General features: G+C 41.7%; 1 protein-coding gene across 1 annotated transcript in view; it reads right to left on the bottom strand.

Annotated features, from left to right (window-relative positions):
* The window catches only part of SEMA3A (semaphorin 3A), a 76,054-nt gene that overhangs the window by 39,890 nt on the left and 15,370 nt on the right, over positions 1-20,794 (bottom strand). Inside the window, exon 3 of the mRNA XM_032220582.1 lies at positions 19,420-19,539. Coding sequence (XP_032076473.1) covers positions 19,420-19,539 — 120 coding nt within the window. The remainder of the gene's footprint in view (positions 1-19,419; positions 19,540-20,794) is intronic.

Here is a 20,794-nt window from a genome sequence, read left to right as displayed (position 1 = left end):
TACAGTTCTATGAAATTCTGAACTATCCTTCCACCTCACTCAGAAGATCTTACCTATTTTTTAATGCCACCTATTTCCTGGACTACAAGAGTATAGTTTCTAGGCATGTTCAGCCTTGTCTCAAGGGGAGCCTCACCACCGCACACACATGGATTTAATTTTGTAGTGAAATTGAGGAAAGAGTTTTTGTAGCTTAGCCAATTGCTCCTAGGATAGTAAACTGAACGGGATTACTTGACTAAGAGACAGGATGCCTTAAGTAGGAAAGGTGGCTTATCCCCACTTGCCATTGAAATTGGGTGGGAACAATGAGAGTTGCTACCCCTCAGCCAAGACCATCTCTCTCTCTGGCAGGGCAAGTAAAAGCATTGCATTAATAACTGAACACTGACGTTGGTGCAAAAAAAACCTCCACTCAAACGATAGAAAACAAGAAAATATTTTTTCCGGCTCTCGGATGAATCATTAAGGGACCTGCACTTTTAGATAGGAGGTTTTGGAATGAATTGCTTCTAGTAGATCTTTTCATAACATTTTGGCTCCTTTTAGGCCCATAAATGTCTTACATCTTGATTCCAGAGTGCACACTTTAATCCGCTCAATACTCTTTTGGGACGCGGAGTTAGATGCGTCGTTCTTTGGGTCCTGGCCAGTTTTGGGGAGGGGGAGGTGCTTGGGGAGAAGAAGGAGCTATGGGAAGCGGAGGGAGGACTTGGCAAGCAGAGCTGATGAATGGGGCCCCTGACCGAGCATGCGGGATAACTCACCAACTGGTGCAATCAAAATATTTGATGGGCTTGGAATACTTCTGAGTCGTCATCACATTTCTCAGAATGAAGTGCTTACATTGAGGAGATCGGCACCAAATAGAGGATCTCATTCTCCTTGTGCACGAATGCCCAAGGTGATCCCGCAGAAGTGGAGCCATCAATTACTGTGAGAGGGTCAGGCTAGACTTGACTGATTACTAAGGACGTCAAAAATGCCATATCCCAGGCATCCTAGACATAAGATACCGTCAAGAATATTGAACAATTCTCAGAGGAGGCTGAGGATTGGAATCTCTTTGTGTAACAACATGCAGGCTTGTCATGTATAATCTATCACCACCATTGCTTTCTGCTTCCACACAGGAAAAATCTCTGGAAAAATAAATGCTAGGCTGTAATGAATGTCTGTTTTTTACGTGCAAGTTATTAAATAGACAGCAGATGCAAGCAATAAGATACGCAACCATCTCTACGCCTGACTTATTAATCTTGTACTGTATTTTTCAAACTACATTTGGACAAGAATTTATCAAGTCTAATTATTTTTACAGACTATTTTTCAGTTAATCCTCCAAAATTGCAATGATTTTCAACTGTGATTCTAAACATTAATATCATTCTGTTCCTCTTTCGCCTTTAGATTTCTTGCAACCATTAGTTCAGTTTAATTTGCTACAGTCAAATAGACCAGCCTACAGAAGTTTTATTCCAATCAACCTTCTCAAAAGGAGGAAACTTCCAAATGACCGTAAATGTATCTTTAAAATCCACCAGTTAGATTAAGTCATGCTAACTGATTTTAGAAATGCAGGATGGCTGATGGTGCAAATGTTGCCCTTTGTGGCCCAGGTTTTGGATGGATGAGGAAATAAAATCCAGGTTCCTTGTCTGATCACTTGGGTTTCCCTGAAAAAGGGACAGGGTAGAAAGGTTGATGTTATGGATCTAGGACAACTCGCATGGCCAACTTGTCACAGATAACTCTACGCGGGAAAATTCAACAAATATAAAAGTTGAATTAATTTCAATGTGGTCAATAATAATAAAGAAAGTCAATCCAGAAATACAAGAGTTACAATAGATAAGTTGGTCATGGTGAATTGTCATATCTGCCTGCAAGCATCACTTTAGGTAAAACTTTCAACCAAAATTTTCAACCACACCAGTGAAATATCCCATGTCCTCTTTCGTGTGTGAAGCCTTCAGGTAGCTGAACACTGTTACTTTCCCCTCAGTCATGGCTTATATCAGCTTAACACACCTGAATTGTTCAACTGCTCCTCCTGGGTCTTAATTTTGAAACCCTCATCTTCTTGAGAGCCCTTTTCTGAACTGGCTCCAATGTATTATTGTCTCTTTTGAACTGTATTGCTCAGAACAATATTCAACCTCAATTCAGGGTAACAGAAAATTATTTCCCAGGATTTATGGTCCCGATGGTCATCTTAATGTACAACAACATAAACATTGGCTTCTTTAGCTGCCAGGGCCCTTTGCTGGCGCATTGGTCTTGCTAGAAGAACCCCAAGAATGTCCTTTTCACGCATCCTTCTAATCAGCCAGCTCTGCCCCATCCGATTCTCACATCTCACCTGTATCCTCCATGACTGCCTAGCTTTACATTTCTCCTTGTAGATTCCGTCCTATCAGGCTACTACTCAAGCTTGCCTTGTTCTTGTCTGAATACTTTGTCTTCTAAAATATTAGCTCCCAGAATTGTGTCATCTGAAGTCTTGACCATTTCAACTATCTTACCTAGATCACTGATAAAAATGTTGATCTTCACAGGACCCACAACAGAGCCCTGAAGTACATTCTACCCTGCATTCTCCTTCCCGGTTGTGAGAAGCCATGATCAAGTATGTTGGGGGCCAAAGGGAGTCCATTTAACATACTATCACCTAGCCATTATTATTTCACTTGATTATTAAGCAGAGATCTTTACTAAAGCCCAGGACAACCATTCTCCTAATCAACTAAACTAGTAACTCTATTAAAGATGATTAATCTGGCACAATTTATTGGGATTAGCCCTGCTGGCTCTTGATAACTGTAGCATGCATCTCCAAGTATTTAGAAAAATGCTGTTCATCATCAGAAGACCTTGCCTAGCATGGTGTCATTCCAACTAACAGCAAATCATCCAGATATAGCAACACGTGTCTGTCTCCCACACAGGGCAATACATGAGCTACAACAATCAACATAAGGGAAGTACCAATGCAATTGCTTTAATAACCTGCAATGCTAAAAACCCATAAATCTGACTTGGTGGATTACTCAGCTCTTTGGACAAAGTGGCTACAATTACGCCCTCCCGTGACTTACAAGCCTGTCCACGGGGGTGGGGTGGGGGGCTCTCAAGGGAAGGTGGGGGGGGGGGTGTCCGGATGCCTTGTGAGTCACCAGGTCCACTTGGCTGCAAACACACTTGTCACTTCTGACACCTACTTGCCCCACGTGGCTTTGGTGCTGCTACAGTTCTGTAGCAAAAACAATTTGTTTTTAATGCAATATATTTAACAGCTTTTATAATATTTTGTACAAGAGCCAACTTGGCGCAGGAGTGAAGAAACCTAAATTCAGGTCTTGCCAAGGAGTTATTTTGCTTTAAATTTGGAAGTTGAACAAATTGTGGACTTATACATGCATTTGCTGTATGACCATCCTAAGTTTTATACATCAAGTCATCAAATGGGAACGGCAATGACAATCTGCCTTTTGTCCTCTGATTTAAACCTTAAATTGAGCTCTCTCTCCGAGAAAGAGCTGTCCTTTCCATTCCCCTTTTCAAAAAGAAATAATAACTTTCCACTAATAAATAGTATGGTTGAAGTATAAAACCAGCTATGAAAAATTGATTGCATTGTATCCTCCGAGATGCATGTTCCAGCAGACATAATTACAACGTCTTCTTTGACAAGTTAAAATTACTCTATAGAATTCAATTTTAAACAAGCTTATAGATTTTTTCCCCAAGAACATATAAATGGTTCCCTTCTGAATAATACAGAGCTGGCTTATGCCGTAAAATATGTATTTTAGTGGACTCTGGACATATTATATTAGAGATTTGTTTTTCATTCAGGGGTCATGTGAATAATTGTATGCACTGTAACAGATTTAAATTTAGGTTATGAAATGAATTACAGATAGAAATTACAACTGACAATTTGATAACACTCTCATGATAATCATAATAAAAGTGGCCTGGAAGATGTATTTCTAAAACGTTTAACCATATTATTATTCAAAAGTCTGCTTTTTCTTTTTGTCAAAAATAAAATCTATTTAGTCAAATTCTGAGAGACAATTATTAGTTTTTTGTTCTGGTTTATTCTGGTGATTGATCAGAGAAGAATGACATTACATCTTCATTATTATTTTTGACATTGATTTAATCTTCTCCCAGTTCAATTTTGGACCCATTTCACACTAAGCTCTCTGACATTCATGTTCTCAGCTAACAGGGGAAAAACCACCAGCATAATACAAGTTATTGAAGTTTCTTTAGCCACTTTTAAATCAAACCCATCTTCTTCCAGTTTCATTCAATATGTGTTCTGTGATAGATTCGTGTAGCCTTGTTTCCTTGCCAATCTTTGGCTTGATAAATGTTGGCAATTTGCATGAATTTTGAAATGCAGAGCTGGAACATCTGTTATGACAAATCGATGCTCACTTGTGTTTTAACTACATTTAAATATGTTTCTTGCAATCATATGTCTCTCACAGCCTCATGTTTATGGGATGTCTCAAACAGTGTCAGACTTTTGATGTTGGAAATATAACATATTTGAGGTACTATTATACATATGATTTGAATTTGTTCTATGGTTGCCCTCTCTTGGTGAAATACTGACGTGATTGTTAATATGATTTTTGCAAGAAAAATAAAGCTTAATGCAATGTTTACATAGTGTTTATGTATCAAAATATGTAACTTATCAACTTAGGAAAGATTTTAGACATATCAAGCCAGGAACATAGCAGAAATTATGGTTCTGCATTGTCAGCAAGAAAATGGGACTTACATGTCTTTGAAGAAATGTGTTGGAATAAGCTGATATTTATGAATTAAATGGAAAGACCAATAAACAGGGTTCTGTGCGGTCAAGGTTTAATTGATTTTGCATATCAATCTGAGGGGGTGTTTGGAGGAATTTTTCCATGTTTAACATTGTTTTGTCCTTTGCTGTAGTTCTTACTTTGTTTTTCTTTCCCTTTGGAGAGTGAAGCCATAGAAAGAAACAAGGGAGGCTGTACAATCAACAGACCCTGGGAAGGAATTTTTTAACTGCAGCTGAAAAGTCGCTTCCCACCTCAGGGCCTTTGCTTTAGGGGCTAATCTATTGAAACAAATTGAGCAGCTATATCACAATTATCTTTTTCTGCCGCTTTCATATTTTCCCCAGAAGTTTCCCATCTATCCTGTTTTAACAGTTGTCACTGATGTCAGGGGGAGGAGGAGGAGGAAGGAGGAGGAAGATAGAAAGGGTGGCTGAAATGGAAGATCAATCACACCAAACACTCACGCTCCCTAGATAGGGGGAAAGTGGTGGAAATGAGACCCTCCTAGCAACGCAAAGGCTGGCTTTGTTGACCCAAAGGGTGGGTGGGTTTATGTTGGCCCACCTTCTCTCTGGACCAAGATTGCATCTCACCACTCGGCCTCCCTCCCTTTGAAATGCAAATATTTTCAATATTCAACTACAGGAAGAGTCGATTATGAAGTGACAACTGTGTTTTCTCTAGATAGCAGCCGGCTTCTAATTTTATGGTCATGGAATATCACCCAATTGTCTTTTTAGCCAATTTGAAGCAATGGCCAAATCATTAACTGTCTAATATTGTTGTGGGAAAAGACAATCAACAGCCTTTGCCAGATTTTCATGGTTGAGAAGGCACTTGCTTATTTGGAACCTACCTCCCCAAAATAATACATCCTATTATTGCAAACTTTGTTTCCTTTCCTATCAGTTGTAACTGTGGTAGCAGAACACCACCTCTTGCAACCTGGAAGGGTGTAGTAAAAACGAAGCCAGCCAAGAGGAGGCCGTGCTTTGAATGGACTGCCCGGGGCTGCCATCTCGATACTTGTTTATTTATTACACTTCCAAACCGTCCATCTCACTGACGGTACTCTGCATATCTTGGTTGTATTGCTACCGTTAAGTAGAAAATTACTCAGGACTTCCCCTAAAAAAAGCACTTTAGCTTTAAAGGTAGCTACAGAATTAAGTCACATTCATGAGTTCCATTGGTGAGTTACATAAACTCTGGGCTTAATTACTGATCAAATTAAGCCTCAAAGACGACTATACTCTCTCTCACACACACAAATGATCCACAGATCACGTTTTCAACCCTTCCGCCTTTCTTCGCTTACCACCCACCCACACCCCTCAAGTGGAAGAAGACGAGAACTTCTAAGCTGTCCTCAAAGTTTAACCTCAACATTTTTCCCCCCAGCTGGACTGCAGTCCTATTTGTACACAGTATGGAGGAAAACTTCTCAAGGACAATGTAATGGTGGCAATATTGCAAGAGCGCAGAAGACTTGATTAATCAAAGAGCATATTGCAGCTATTCACCAGTCCTTTTTTTAACTTCAGGTTGTTCTCGCACCTCTTTAGACTGTCATCCCTCCCCTTTGTCAAAATCAGAAGCATGTGCTGGTTAATCCCACTGATATCAGGTGTGTCATGATGTCAGTCTCACAACTGTGTAGGAGGGTCTTCGGCTCCCCTTCCCCCACGGATGCTTAGCCACACTCTTAAAAACAAAATACTCCATGCCTTCTCTGTAGGGAGACAGGCGGGAAGGACACTGGCAGGTAAAAGGGCTTCTGCACCAAGAAATATTCATGGTGGATCTCGGGAGGAGAGCTCCATAGGGTCAGGGCTAGTGAGTAATGCTTCTCCTCCATGCAGAGAAGCCGCAGTGAGAAATGCCTAAGATTCATTTCTTTCCATTTTTCTCAAAAGGAAACGGTTGTCCTTAAGCCGGTTAAGGAGGCGACAGACACAAAAACAGAAGGAAAACAGCGGGGATCCACTTGCCCAAAAGAGGTTTCTTTTAACTTCCTTTTCCTCCTGCAAGCTGTTGTGAGGAGAAGAGACAAGTAATTGTCTCTTAACAAGTTGTTAAATCTGATCCCTTATAATAGCAAAAATGTTGTGGGCCACATAGCAGCGTTTCCAATTGTCCTATCAGAGGCAGCCTTCCATTGAGGAGCTTGAGTTAGGGAGCAGGTTGCGTAGTCAATAATCTTCCCAACCTTAAGTGACTTCAAAAATTATCCACATCTGCCCCCGTTCTCTCTCTCTTGGCCTATGAACCTGGTCATCAGCAATAGTGGCCGGATCCTGGCTAGTAAGTTGACTATATTGGATAGGAAAAGGAAGTCATTTCCCAGGATGCTATTTCTTTTTTGTCTTAGAACCAAAAATCCTGTTTCTCCCTTAGATTCTGAAGTGGAAGAAATATTGCTTGTTTACTGGAATATTTATCAGAATTCTCACAAGATTTAATATGGTCGAGACTTCACCTTTGAAACACATACATCACTTTGGGTTTCCTTTGTGATACTTAGGGAATTTCACCATTCAGGCAAGATTAGGAACCCATAAAAACCTCCAGTATCCAAGGTGTTGCTTTCCTGACATTCTTCAGATATCTGTTTAAAACTATTTCTTATGCCTGACATTTTTGATGCATACAGAACTCACAAAAATCACACAAGTGCCTAGATGAGAATCCAGGGTCAGCCATGTAACTTTGTTGGATTATGTAAAGAGATTTAGAGATTTAGAGATTTATTAATATTTGTAGGCCGCCCTTTTCCCTGAGGGGACTCAGGGCGGCTCACATAAAATAGGGGAAGGGGAGATACAGACATTAAGATAAGACATATAATAAAATAATAAACAACATACATTCATCATTCGGGAGGGGAATTATCCTTGTCCCCAGGCCTGACGGGCGAGCCAGTTCTTCAAGGCTGTGCGGAAGGCCTGGACGGTGGCGAGGGTGCGAATCTCTACGGGGAGCTCGTTCCAAAGGGTCGGGGCTACTACTGAGAAGGCCCTCCTCCTTGTAGTTGCCAGCCGACACTGGCTGGCCGATGGTATACGGAGGAGGCCTAATCTATGTGATCTTATTGGTCGCAGGGATGTAATTGGCAGAAGGCGGTCTCTCAAGTATCCAGATCCACTGCCATGTAGGGCTTTATGGGTGACTAATAGCACCTTGAAGCGCATCCGGAGATCGACAGGTAGCCAGCGCAGCTCGCGGAGGATAGGTGTTATGCGGGTGAACCGAGGTGCACCCACAATCACTCGCGCGGCCGCATTCTGTACTAGCTGAAGTCGCCGGATGCTCTTCAAGGGCAGCCCCATGTAGAGCACGTTGCAGTATTCCAGCCTAGAGGTCACAAGGGCCCGGGTGACTGTTGTGAGAGCCTCCCGATTCAGGTAGGGTCGCAACTGGCGCACCAGGCGAACCTGGGCGAATGCCCCCCTGGTCACAGCCATTAAATGGTGGTCAAACGATAGCTGTGAGTCCAGGAGGACTCCCAAGTTGCGAACCCTCTCTGAGGGGTGTAGAATTTGACCCCCCAGCCTGAGTGATGGAATATTGGTCGAATCTCTGGGAGGGAAACACAACAGCCACTCGGTCTTTTCTGGGTTGAGCACGAGCTTGTTAACCCTCATCCAGTCCATAACAGCTTCGAGGCCGCGGTTCATCACGTCTGCCGCTTCATTGAGTTGGCACGGGGCGGACAGATACAGTTGAGTATCGTCCGCATATTGATGGTATCTAATCCCGTGCCTGCGAATGATCTCACCCAGCGGTTTCATGTAGATGTTGAATAGTAGGGGGGATAAGACCGAGCCCTGAGGCACCCCATAAGTTAGGGGCCTAGGGGACGATCTCTGCCCCCCCACTAACACCGACTGCGACCTGTCCGAGAGGTAGGAGGAGAACCACCGCAACACGGCGCCTCCCACTCCCACCTCCCGCAGTCGTCGCAGAAGGATACCATGGTCGATGTAACGTATCCCACAGTATAAAAACATGTCATATCGTCCTCCCTCTCCAACTGAACTTTAACAATTCCTCTTAAAACTCCTTACGTGTCGGTTCCATCACACTGTTATTTTTCTTGCATTGCGTCAACCTTAAGATTGGCAGTGCTGCTTTGGGATAATTATATTCCAATTACATTTAAATTAGGCATAGATCGCCAAAGTCCAGGCAGGCACTAGAAGATGCAAAGCACTTAGAGATGTTGTTTTATTACCATCTCTTGTCATTGGGAGTTTGGCAGCTCTTATCTGGGAGCCAACTTTGAGGTTATACTGTGGAAAAAAAGAAAACACAATAGCAGCCAAACATTAAAAAACCTCCAGTTCACAGCTTTTATTGAGAGGGAGGGTCTTTCTTCAGGGCATTGGGTGAAAAGTCACGACGGCAGTCACAATGCCCATAGAAAAGGGGCGGGCTCCAAGTGACCCATCCTGGCTGCCATCTTGTCTTTTCAATCTGTATGGACGAATTGTAGAGAAGGTTTTCCTCCTGAGAACCACAAAGCCATTTGAAATCCTCCTGCAAAGCTCGCCTGTAGGCACACCCACTCTTGGCAGTGCAAGAATTTCACACAAGCCTTTTCCCTGGGCTAAGACAAATAAAACAGGCCAGATCAAAACTCTGACGACATCACTGAATGAAACTCACCAGCGCATATTTGGAGGCCTAAAATTTAAAAGCGAAAGCCCCCCACCGGAAAAGTCACCTTCCTTGATTTATTTCATCTTTCTTCTCTTAGAGCTTTTTAATGCCCATGATCTCAAAACACACACACACACACACACACACACACACACACACACACACACACACACACCTTAAGGAAACGAGCCTCTTCTTCAAAGACAGCTAAGCAGCATAAGTCATGGAGAGGGAAGGCATTCTGCGAAGAAAGACCCCTTAAAAATGATTGATGAGATACTTTGGAGCAAGAACTCTCCAGCCAAGTCAAAATATTAGGACTGCCCAGATGGACAAGGAGACGGACATGTGCTGGTACACTGGCTGTGAAATAAAGGATCAGTTTTATTAACTCAGGGCGAAACTGGACATGACGGAAGCCGACCCATGAGCTGGGTTAACACAGGAATCCATATCAAGCAAAGAACGCAGGCAAGTTGCAGCCTGAATGGGCCGGGGGGAAATTAATTCTCTCAGCTTCTCATTCTGCAAGCAGGTGAGTCTACCTTGCTCCCCTCCTGGGGCTATAAAACAGAAAATAACCCTGGAAGGAGGCAAGTGGCAGGCCGTTTCCACAAGGGGCCCAGCTGGTTTCTTTCTCCTATCTCCTATCTTTATCTCCGTCTCTAGATCTGCCCCTACGCAGCTCTGCGTTTCACTCTCTAAGGACGTCTGTAATTTATTTATTATTGAATATAGAGCCCCACCTTCATGCCAGTAAGGCAGCTAAAATACACATAGAAGACAGAATTCAAAATATAACCATACGATCAATGCAGTTAAAGCCAAAATCCGAAATCAATCAATTCATTCATTCATTCATTCATTCATTCATTCATTCATTCATTCATTCATTCATTCATTCATTCATTCTACATGGATACCAATTCACCAATCAACTCATTAAAATAATTCATGCAAAAAATTGCCAATGCATTGAGTTATCATAACTGTTTCAGTTAACAATAATTATCTCATTATTAGCCATGATACTTTCACTGAGAAAAACTATACCTGTAAAAAAATTTATGCGCCGATTTCATTTTCAAATGGCTTAACAAACTCTTCAGACAGTTCAGCTAAAAAGAAATATTTTAAAACTGCCATTGGTTAATTACTATTATTAGGACAAATCATTGCATCATATAAACTAAGCTCAAACCTTGACAAGATTTACCTCAATTACCAAAATAATATATCTATGTAAATGTGTAATATTTTATTTATGAAGAATGATATGGTTATTTTTTTAAGTTAATATAATTTTTTGATATTGTTAGATAAACTATTCTAGGCATTGCATTAGATAAGAAAAATTGCCACACCATTGTCTTAATATTCTTCCGACTGACTTCTAGGAAAAATGCATCTGGCTTATCTGATTCAATATTTGAATTAGACCTGATATTGGTTTACATAACTGCTTCTTCCTTATGGCTATCAATGGGTATTATATTTCATACTGCAACAGCATCTTTCATAAGTCTTCTAAAAGGTATCATGATTGAGTAGCTTTTTGGATAATAATCAGCACCATTTATCATTACACTGAAATACTATCCCCCCCCCCCCACTTTCTTTTGAAAAGCGTAAGAGAAACCACACAGACATTTCATCGTTTCGGCTAAAAACCTAAAGGAAAAGGAAAGACCCTGCCATTCATCCGACAGGTTGCTCTTCCGGTCCCCTCTCTAGTTAGCGTGCTCTAGAAAAGTCTCCAGAAAGGGGAAGGCTGAGAGCCATGAAGGCCAGGACATTGAAAGGAAAAGATGGGCGCCATCTGTCTGAATTACGTGGCCATATGCTTCCCCTTTCTAAAAATACGTATCTGGTTTATATCATCTTTTGCAGAACTCTTGAGCACATTTTATTAAGGAATTGGTTACATAATCAAATTCCATTGATTAAAGTCATTCCAATTTAATTTGCGGAATTGAACATAGACATCCAGATTTAATCGGCTGAATCTCTTTATCTGGAATAAATCAGAAGAGATGAAGCCAGGAACCTCCTGTAATTCTGTTCTAAGACTCCCTTGTGATTTACAACATCTTACACATGGCTTTCACAAGACTACAGATCTGTACACTAACACGCCTCCCATCTAAGGGGTGGCATTGTGAACAGGGTACTTCAAAGAACATTAATTCATATTTGTGGTTCCTAATGATCAGCATTTGATCCGTTGATTCATTAAATCTATTGTGTATCTGTAGGAACCTGGCAGTTGAACAAGAGGACACAGGAAAAAAGATGGCAAGGATAAAGGAGACAGGACTGGACTCAAAGGGTTGAAGAGGCTTATTGGAGATTAAACCGTTTCTTTCATGTAAATAATCTATCAAAGTAATTGATAACCAACCAGATGGATAACTAAGAGTTGTAGAAAGCCCCCCTAGTCCCATTGATTTTCAGATCTGCCCACTGGTCAGAGTTATTTCAAACTGTATAATTTCTTGAATGGTATTTGAACATCAGTATAATTTCTTTCCGTTTTGAGTTGAGAAATACATAAACACTTTGACATAAGGCTTAAAATTGTGCACATGAGCATGAAAGAGCAAAGAAAACCCCCAAACTCCCTACCTCAAAATGAATCTGCACAGGGGATGCTGCCTACCTTCCCTTTGGTTCTCCACCATCCGAAAACTCTGGAGTGGCCCCAAAATATCGCCCATCCCAGAGCAAAAACGAATCCGGTACCTATACCTATTTTGCATCCATGGGCGCTTTCCCCAGAAATAAGTAACAATTCAAGAGTTAACTCCACCCATAAACACAGAGAGCAAAGGCGTTATTGGAAAAGTAACCATTAAACAGCTAAGAAACTTTCAGTGCTGTAATTATCCCGTATCTGAGCCATGCACTGTTACCCTCCACCTTGATGCAATCTGGGTGAGTTAACCTGAAGGTGAGGGCCAAGGCAATCATTAGCACCCTGCCGGGACTCGGTGCTGCAGGGAGCCCTTGGGGGGGTGGGGGGTTGACGTGTTATAAATTCGCAGCAGGTTTTCCACTGAGCTCCATTGCGAGAGTTCAGGATGGACTTGTCCGTTTTGTAAAATGTAGAGTTTTGGAAATAGGCATTCCTGTTCTGAGTGTGGAAGCACAAAAGGAGGGAGAGAACCTTCAACGGGGCTCATGAAGATGGCTTTGAGATGGGCTACACTAAGCCTTTTACAGACAGCTTGGTTTTAACTGTGTGTGATTATTCACTGAGTTCATCTAGTTGTGCAACAAGTGGCACGAGGTTTCCAAAAATAACCTTCAAACGGTTGATAGTTAGCACTAATATAGACAATAGAGGAGCTATTGATTATTGATTGCCGAGGGTTGAACTTTGATCACATATTTGTGATGCCATCTTGACTTTTTTTTGCCTCCAATGAAATACTATCATTACACTCTATGTGTTCAAAGAATTAAAAATTCAGTATTAAATTTAAAATTAAATTAATTAAAATTCATTATTTGCTGTTGTGCTTTTCATTTCTTTCTTGACTTGGTCTCTTTTCCCATTTTCCTCTCACGTGAAGGGATCCTACTAATTTTCCCTTTGGATTTATTGCAATCCCTTTTTTCTGAAGTCGAAGGTAAATGTCTGATTATGCTCAATGGGTTGTTATTGTTGTTTTGCCAAGAAATAAGCAAATCAAGTTTTGAATAGTCAACCCAGAGTTCTCACTCAAGGCACCGATGCGGAGGCTTAAATGATCATTCCATTTTGGAGGCATCTTGTGAAGAGTCCTGTGGAGGGAGGTCTGTAATGCCGGGGAAGGCAGAAGGAGAGAGAATCAGAGGAAGAACAAGATCAAGGCGGATGGGTTTCAGCCCAGCTGTGATGGGTGCACCATTGGGAGATGAGCTGAAGGCCGGGCTGAAGAGCTAATGCCAACCGCATGGCACGTATGCCATCCACCCCCCTCCCTTTCAGTCCGTCGTCTTCACAGAGAAGAATCAAGGCAAGGAGAACTTGACTTGTGTTTTCATTTGCTCATTGAGGGAGAAACCTACTGGCAAGGTCGGTCTGGGACTTCCTGGGGGAACCAGACTTGGCAAGGTTTGCTTCTCAACAGATGTTGAGGTACTTAAAATCTCCCTCTTTATGGCTCTTTGCTTTTCTGAAATATCACTTAGGCCAGAAAGTTCAGCTCTTCTTCTAAATGTCCCAGCAATTATTTCCCAGTCATGATAATTGATATTACTGGATGTTGATCGGTACATAATCATTTATGAACCATGTAAAGCAACATCCACCAGAAAACAGGCTATTATCATTGAAACCCAACAAGGGTCAATAGGAGTCAGTGAAACCTGATGAGATTGTACCTGCCTGTTCTCTTAGGCTAGTGGAGTCACAAGGAAGTGCTCACGGGATGCCCCGTGAATAGAGAAGTGAAGGAACTGGGAGACTGTGAATTCTAGTTCCATCTTAGACACAAAGGCAGCCGGGTGACTTGGGGCCAGGCCCTCCCTCTCAGTCCTGGGAAGGCGGCAAGGGCAAATCCCTTCTGAAAATCTTGCTAGGAAAACTGCAGTTGCCAGGAGTCAGAACTGATTTGAAGGCATCCGCAGGTATCCACCCACACAAAGAGTAAGAAATGCTAAGCATCCTTTAATAGCCAGAGTAAATATTTAGCTGTGAATCGTGGTGTGTCCAGCTCCTTCCAAGGGATAAGTAGCTTCCATCCTGCTACATTTTACAAGAAAATGAATATCAGCTGCATTTTAATGTGTGTAGGTGTGTGCCTGTGTGTGTGTGTGTGTGTGAGAGAGAGAGAGAGAGAGAGAGAGAGGGAGGGAGGGAGGGAGGGAGAGAGAGAGAGAGAATCACAGAGAGACAGAGACAAAGAGGAAGGAAGGAGCAAGACGGGATTAATGTCTTCTCTCTTGGTTACTATGGTGCCTTACAGATGGCAAGGACTGAGAAGGCAAAGAATACGTGAAGGCTTTCTCTCTCTACAACAATCATCAAGAATTGCTTTCATCATCAGTTCTGTGCTCTCTTATGTAGTTATTATCCTATGTGAACTATTTTTTTTTGTTATTCTGAGAGGCGGGAAAACAAGGAGTCAAGGAACTCAACACAACGCCCGGTCAAAACAGGACAAGGAATCTTGAGTGCTTCCCTGGGGATGAATTTGCTTCCAATTCTTCATTGATAAGGTACCTGTCATCTATGCCAATTGGACCTGGGCAACCCACCTCTATTCTCCCTCCCCCAAAGTTAAATCTTGTATCAAAGCAAAGCTGGCTGGGGAATCCTGGGAGCTGAAGTCCACACATTGTCAAGTAGCCAACACTGGCCCAGCCACTGCACATCTGGCGATGTCAGCCGATGCCTTTTAATAAAGTTTGCTAGTTAGGAAAGATGCTCCCCAAATTTTTGCTTTCATGGCAGTGTCTCCTCCTCCTCCTCCTCCCCCCTCCCTCCCTTCAGGTGTTCCACGCTGTACATAACTTTGTAGTCAAGATCTGCAATTATCTCTCAGCAACAATGGGGAAAGCCCCGTGTGAGATACGCCCCTCCTCCACAAAAGATGACAGTATAGAATTCCACTCCATGGGTGACCCGGATTCAAAGCGAAGGTTGCTTTTATATAAGGTGACACTCCACTGCGGTGGAAGCAATGGAAGATACACTTCATTCCACAGTAAAAAACAAAACAAAACTATTCCTAGAGCTAAAATGGTTAAATGTTTCTCTATTTTGGGGTGCAATAAGTGAATCCAACATTGTTTCAGAATGGCCGAGGTCTTCTCCTTCCGCCCCCTGCCAAGAGATGTGCTGGGCCAGGCTGCTCCCCTCTCTGAGGCAGCCCAGGGGATCCTCCTGCACGCTTTGAGAATTGGCCCCCAGTGGCTTCCCCCCTCTTATCAAGTCAGCTAAGATCCTGAGGGCTGTTCCTTATTTCAGGGCCTGAATGAAAGCCCCCCCCCCCCCAGTGACAACAATGAAAGATAGCCAAGAGTCTCCTTTGTGCTGACACCGGGGCTCACCTGAAGGAAGAGCTGAATGCGGTCGAAGAGGAAAGACGAGAGGGAGAGATTCAGTTGCACCACTGAGGCTGCCATGTTGGCTTTCTCTGTCAGCCACCCCACCCTCAGGACGGCCCTGGGGGGATTCAAATATTTCATCTGTTTTCATTCAAAATAACCGTTTTAATCTATGTAACGAGTTTGGACCGGTGGGATCGACCGGATACACATCTGCCAATGCAGACCCAACATCTTCCATGTCAACAGCTGGAGGCTCGTTGAAAAAAGTTGGTCAAATTGTAAAATGTTTTACTGAGAATTTCCATCTCGAATTAAAGGAAATTGAAAGAAGAAAAAAAACCATCCCAAACTCCATGGGGTAAAAAGACTTGATTTATCTTGCATGCACTCACTCTTCTTTTTTTTTTTTTTTTTTTTTACTATTATTGCTTTTTCATATTCCAACTTCAGTGCTCTGTGAGTGGCAGAGTTAACACTGGCATCGTTTATTTGCTAAAATTGGAAGGCAAGAGAGGAAGACATGCCACCTCAGCTCTCCTTAAGCAATCTATAATTCTGAAGGATGTGAAAGACCTTTCAAAGCTGATGAATGTCATGGGGTTCATTTAATGACATATAATTTATCTTGTCAGGCACAATGATACTTTCCCTGCTTCATTGCTAGAAATAGTTTCAGTACGTACAAGGGCTTCAAAAGCATCCTTATGTATAATTTGAACAGCTTGTGCTACGTACAGATATACCAGTTAACACAACTGCACGAAACGAAAGCAAGGATGGAGACGGCTGTGTTTTGATTTTTACCCTTAATATAGAGGTGCTAATCTTCAAAACGTTGAATATTTGAAGTGACGAATTGAACTTCTAATATATTCAGAAAGATCCAGACCTGATCCAGAGATCTATGGGAATGAATGAAATGCATTAACTTACGGGAACTGTTAAAAGATGTATTTCTGAGGAAAAAAGGGCCAGTGAGGATTAGGAGAAACTCTCACCATTTTTGTGCTGTACTAAAAATAATTTGCAAACTTTTTAACCAATTATTTAATCCAATCTTAAGAGAAAAAACCATTCCAAACTAAACATTATGGATAAATTAAAGATATAGGACTAAATCTTCATAGATAATGTAATGCTGATGTACAATATTGAAAAAAAAATCCTCCTGAATGGGAAAAAAACCTTTTCTCTTCTCTAATATTTATTTCTATAAATTGTTGATTAATTATCAGCATTCATATATCCACATCCATGAGTGAACCGGAAGAAAAAATAATAGAAACCTACCACTGGACAGGTGGCTATATAAATTTGATAAAGGAGAAGGAAGGGAAGGAAGGAAGGAAGGAAGGAAGGCAGGCAGGAGAAGGGGAAGAAAAGGAAGCCATTCCTTTGAGGTCTTTTTTCTCTAAATTCTCTCACATAACACAACATTCTTTTGGAGGCAATTGGCATGTGAAGGAATGAGTGGCCATTGAGTGGCTGAGGGTGTGCTTAACTGCAGCACCATATACGTCCCTACGGTAAATATAATGGTAGTTGCATACATTGTGCATCTTGTATGCTCATAAAGTAAAGATCTCAGTCTGTCACTTATCCATCAACAGACGCCAGACCTGTGACTGATGTGTATGTTAAGGAACTAAGTCAATTAATGTGGCTCCCAGATCCCAAATGAAGTACACGGAATAAAATTCTGTTTATGCAGCCATCAGCCGCGTTCTCGGGGGTGGGTGGGTGAATTTGTCTCCGTGAGAGACAATTGATAATTAACAAATAAGTGTTGAAGGAAAGCATTCAAGCACGAAACAAGAACGTATGCTGAATTCCTGTACAATAAAAGCCAACACCTAGAAATAAAGAGTCCTGGGGGGGGGAAGGGGTTTTAAAAAATAATGTTTTTTTTTCCCAAAAATTATATATAGATGGAGAAAAATAATCTTCACAGCTTTTAATATGTTAATTTCTCTGCCAGACAGTAATCTGATGTTTAAGTGATTAGGCACAGCCTCAATCACATGAATAATGATATTCTCTTTTTTTAACATTAATTTGCAATCTTGAATGTCAAATCCGGAAGATGGCTGCTAATATCTTAGCAAGTAACTGCTCCAAGGCGATCAGCTGAAAAACAGCCCCATAAATTAAATGGCAGGCCTTCCAATGAAAGATTAAAGTATAACGGAGTTTGAATTGTTCTTGAAGCCGTCGCTGCAAAGGTTACACGGGAGAAAGGCGAAACGTTCCTTTTTTTGGTCATAACTGTCTTCATGAGCCATGATTAATCCTTACAGAATCCGCTCCTGACTTAGTGGCAAGAATTCTTTGCAAACTTCCCATCTTGTCCTCTTGTTTAACTCCCCTGACAAGAAGGGCAGTTAAATAAACTAGAGCTTGTTTGTGGCTTGTTAACAGAATAAGAAGCTGCAGTTCTTATTTTGAATTCCAAATTAAATGAACAGATCCAGACGTTTCTCTTGAGGGAACCAAGAATACCTGAGCAGCATGAAGCAGCCGAGTCACGATAAGCCAGTATCCCCAAGACCATTGGACGGTTAGACACCACTTTGTTTATCTTATATAAAAACAGAATAATCAAACTGGATGTGCCACAGAGCCAAGTTCTTACTCTGTGGAGAAATCCAACTCAAACTTTATTGACTGGCATCAAGGATGTACAGATTTTACCTGGGCACACAAAGATCTCACCACCTGCCTTGGTCATTACAACCAGAGGCTCCTCTATGGCCTGTGGTTCTGTTTCTGGCCTTCCAGGTGACAGAGACTTCCCTGCGGGACCCACTTCAAGGTCTTGGAAAAAGTCATCATATCTCATCTACGTTGTCTACGTGTCTAAATGTACCCGGTGTGCTCAGCCGTGCCTCATCAGAAAGGAAATAGGCTAGTTCCCAGCCCCTGCCCATCCTCTATCTTTTGCATCCTCTACTTCGGGATTCTCTGAATTTCCTTAAGATCTGGAGTCCAGAACCAAACCCAGGTGTGGAGATGGAGTCTGCCGATTGAAAAATAGATTAGAGCTATAGTACTAACAACTGCAGTGGCCTAAAGGTGGAGCTCTTGCCTCAGAATCAGGAGGTTGTGAGTTCGATCCTAGGTAGAGGCAGGCGTAGGGTCTCCTGCTTGGGGGTTGGACTAGATGACCTGCACGTTCCCTTCCAACTGTGTTAATCTGTTACCCAGTAGGCGATAACCCCGAGTGTCCTTGACTTAGCTCAACAAACAAAAACAAATCCTGGTTAGTCCTTCAGAAGAGGAAAAATCCCAGCAACTCAATTAGACTGGGAAGTTCAAAAGCAAAAGAAGGGAATAAGCCATTATTTATAATGTCACCAAGAAAATTACATGCACACAAAATCCCCAAGAACTGAATTCGACTAACAAGCTGGAAAGACTGGAAATATTTGATGGTGCAGCAGACTGAAATAGCTGCGGGTGAATCGGAAATGGGAAAACGGAGAAATGGCAAGCCAGTTGGGGGTGAAACTTTTTAATGAGTTCTACATACAGACACTAAACTTGATATAAGAAATTTTTCTCCTGGGTGCAGTTCAGCCATGGACAAACTTTCATTGCCAAGGTTATAAATATTCTTAAATTGCTTGCATGGGGCTTAAAAGCCTTGAACTTTGGTTAAAACACAAATTATATTGATGAAATAGGCATTATGAGCTTCCATGCTTGAAGGTTCAAAGATGAGTGTTTCCAGTCCTGATTCAGCATTTCCACCATGATTGCACTCTGGTAGAGTCAATAACAATGAAACAGATTGTACCTTTGCCGGTCATTAATCAAAATCAGGTCTAAAACAACTGACTTGGAAAAAAAAAAGACTGAATTTAGGTGTCCCTCTTACCTCAGGATGTCCTCCAACTTCAATGTAGGTGCACATAGGATGGAAAGCTCCAGTTCCACAGACGTACAAATGGGTCTGGTTGTAAGCTTTCAGCACCTTGATGAAGTTAGCGCACTCTTTCTGCAGAGGCAAAACAACAAGAACGGCAACACAAAACTTTAATTGCTTTCTCTTCTCTTTTAGTTACATTAGTCACCCAGAGCAATTTTGAATCGGGTGGCCTTCTATATCAAAAAGGTGGTTCATATTCATTTCTAATATTGTAATTTAATATTTTACTACTTAATACCATTTGGAGGCCCTGTCATATCCCCTTTCCACAAAACTCAAGTTGAATTAAAAAAAACACCATTCCCTGAAATAAAACAATATAAAAAGGAACATTTGCATCTATGGTAAGACAAGATATTTTGAAAGGGAATTTCTTATTGACTAATGAACAGGGGATTCTTAGACCCCATCACGTCCTTGGCACTTTTAGACTCTTAAGTAAAAATGACAGCCCAATACCCAGCATGACGTTCCTCAAGCACAGAAACACGGAAGACTCGAAGGCTTCTAGAAGACCCACAGTTTGAGCCAACTCTTCCTCAATCAATTGGGTAAGGTTCCAGTCTCTTACTGGAGAAATGTCCGGTCAGAGGGGATTTCCATAGGAGAATGAGAGCTCATAGAACAAGCATTTTATACAGAGCTCTCTCTACATTCGTTGGCAGGTAAGGTAAATTGAGGGTTTCGATACATTCATACATTCATATATTTCCCAAAGAAAGTAAAATGAAAACCCGCACATCTGCAAATCAGGTTGAGGAGCTTCCTTTTGGCATCTTCGCTCCAAACCCCAAAACTACATAAAGGCAGAAATAGATTGTTTTCAAGTAAAGAAATTGCAGCAAAAGCTGCCTTCCTCAGATATTGGACCTTTGTGGGCTTCCTCTGAAGTGACACCGATGGCAACCAGAAAAAGGAGGGTCAAGGCATGGAACGACATCGGTTTTGCCTCTTCTGCCAGATATTTTAATGACCTTCCCAGTTCTGTACTCTCTCTGATTTTATTGAGGCGGGAATAACAGAGTTTGCATTCCCTGTATGGTATTCTGCTTACATGTCATTGATTTATTATTTTTCATCTCTTTCTGGAGGCCTTTAGAAAAAATAAGTTACCCACACTGTGATCTGTGTAGGGGAGCATGTTATTAAATCAATTAAAGATACAATTAAGAACAGTAACGAAAGACGTAGACTTCTTTAAAAAATAAGCCATCACCAAGGTCCTACCTGACCTGATTTTGTAAAACCAAGTTTTGGAAGTCGGGAAAACCAGACATCCCAGAAAACAAGGCCCTGGCAAAGTGCCTTTCTTATTAGTGCATTG

This window comes from Thamnophis elegans, chromosome 7 (assembly GCF_009769535.1).
Source record: "Thamnophis elegans isolate rThaEle1 chromosome 7, rThaEle1.pri, whole genome shotgun sequence".
Taxonomy (NCBI): domain Eukaryota; kingdom Metazoa; phylum Chordata; class Lepidosauria; order Squamata; family Colubridae; genus Thamnophis; species Thamnophis elegans.
This window is presented reverse-complemented; position numbering and strand designations above follow the sequence as displayed.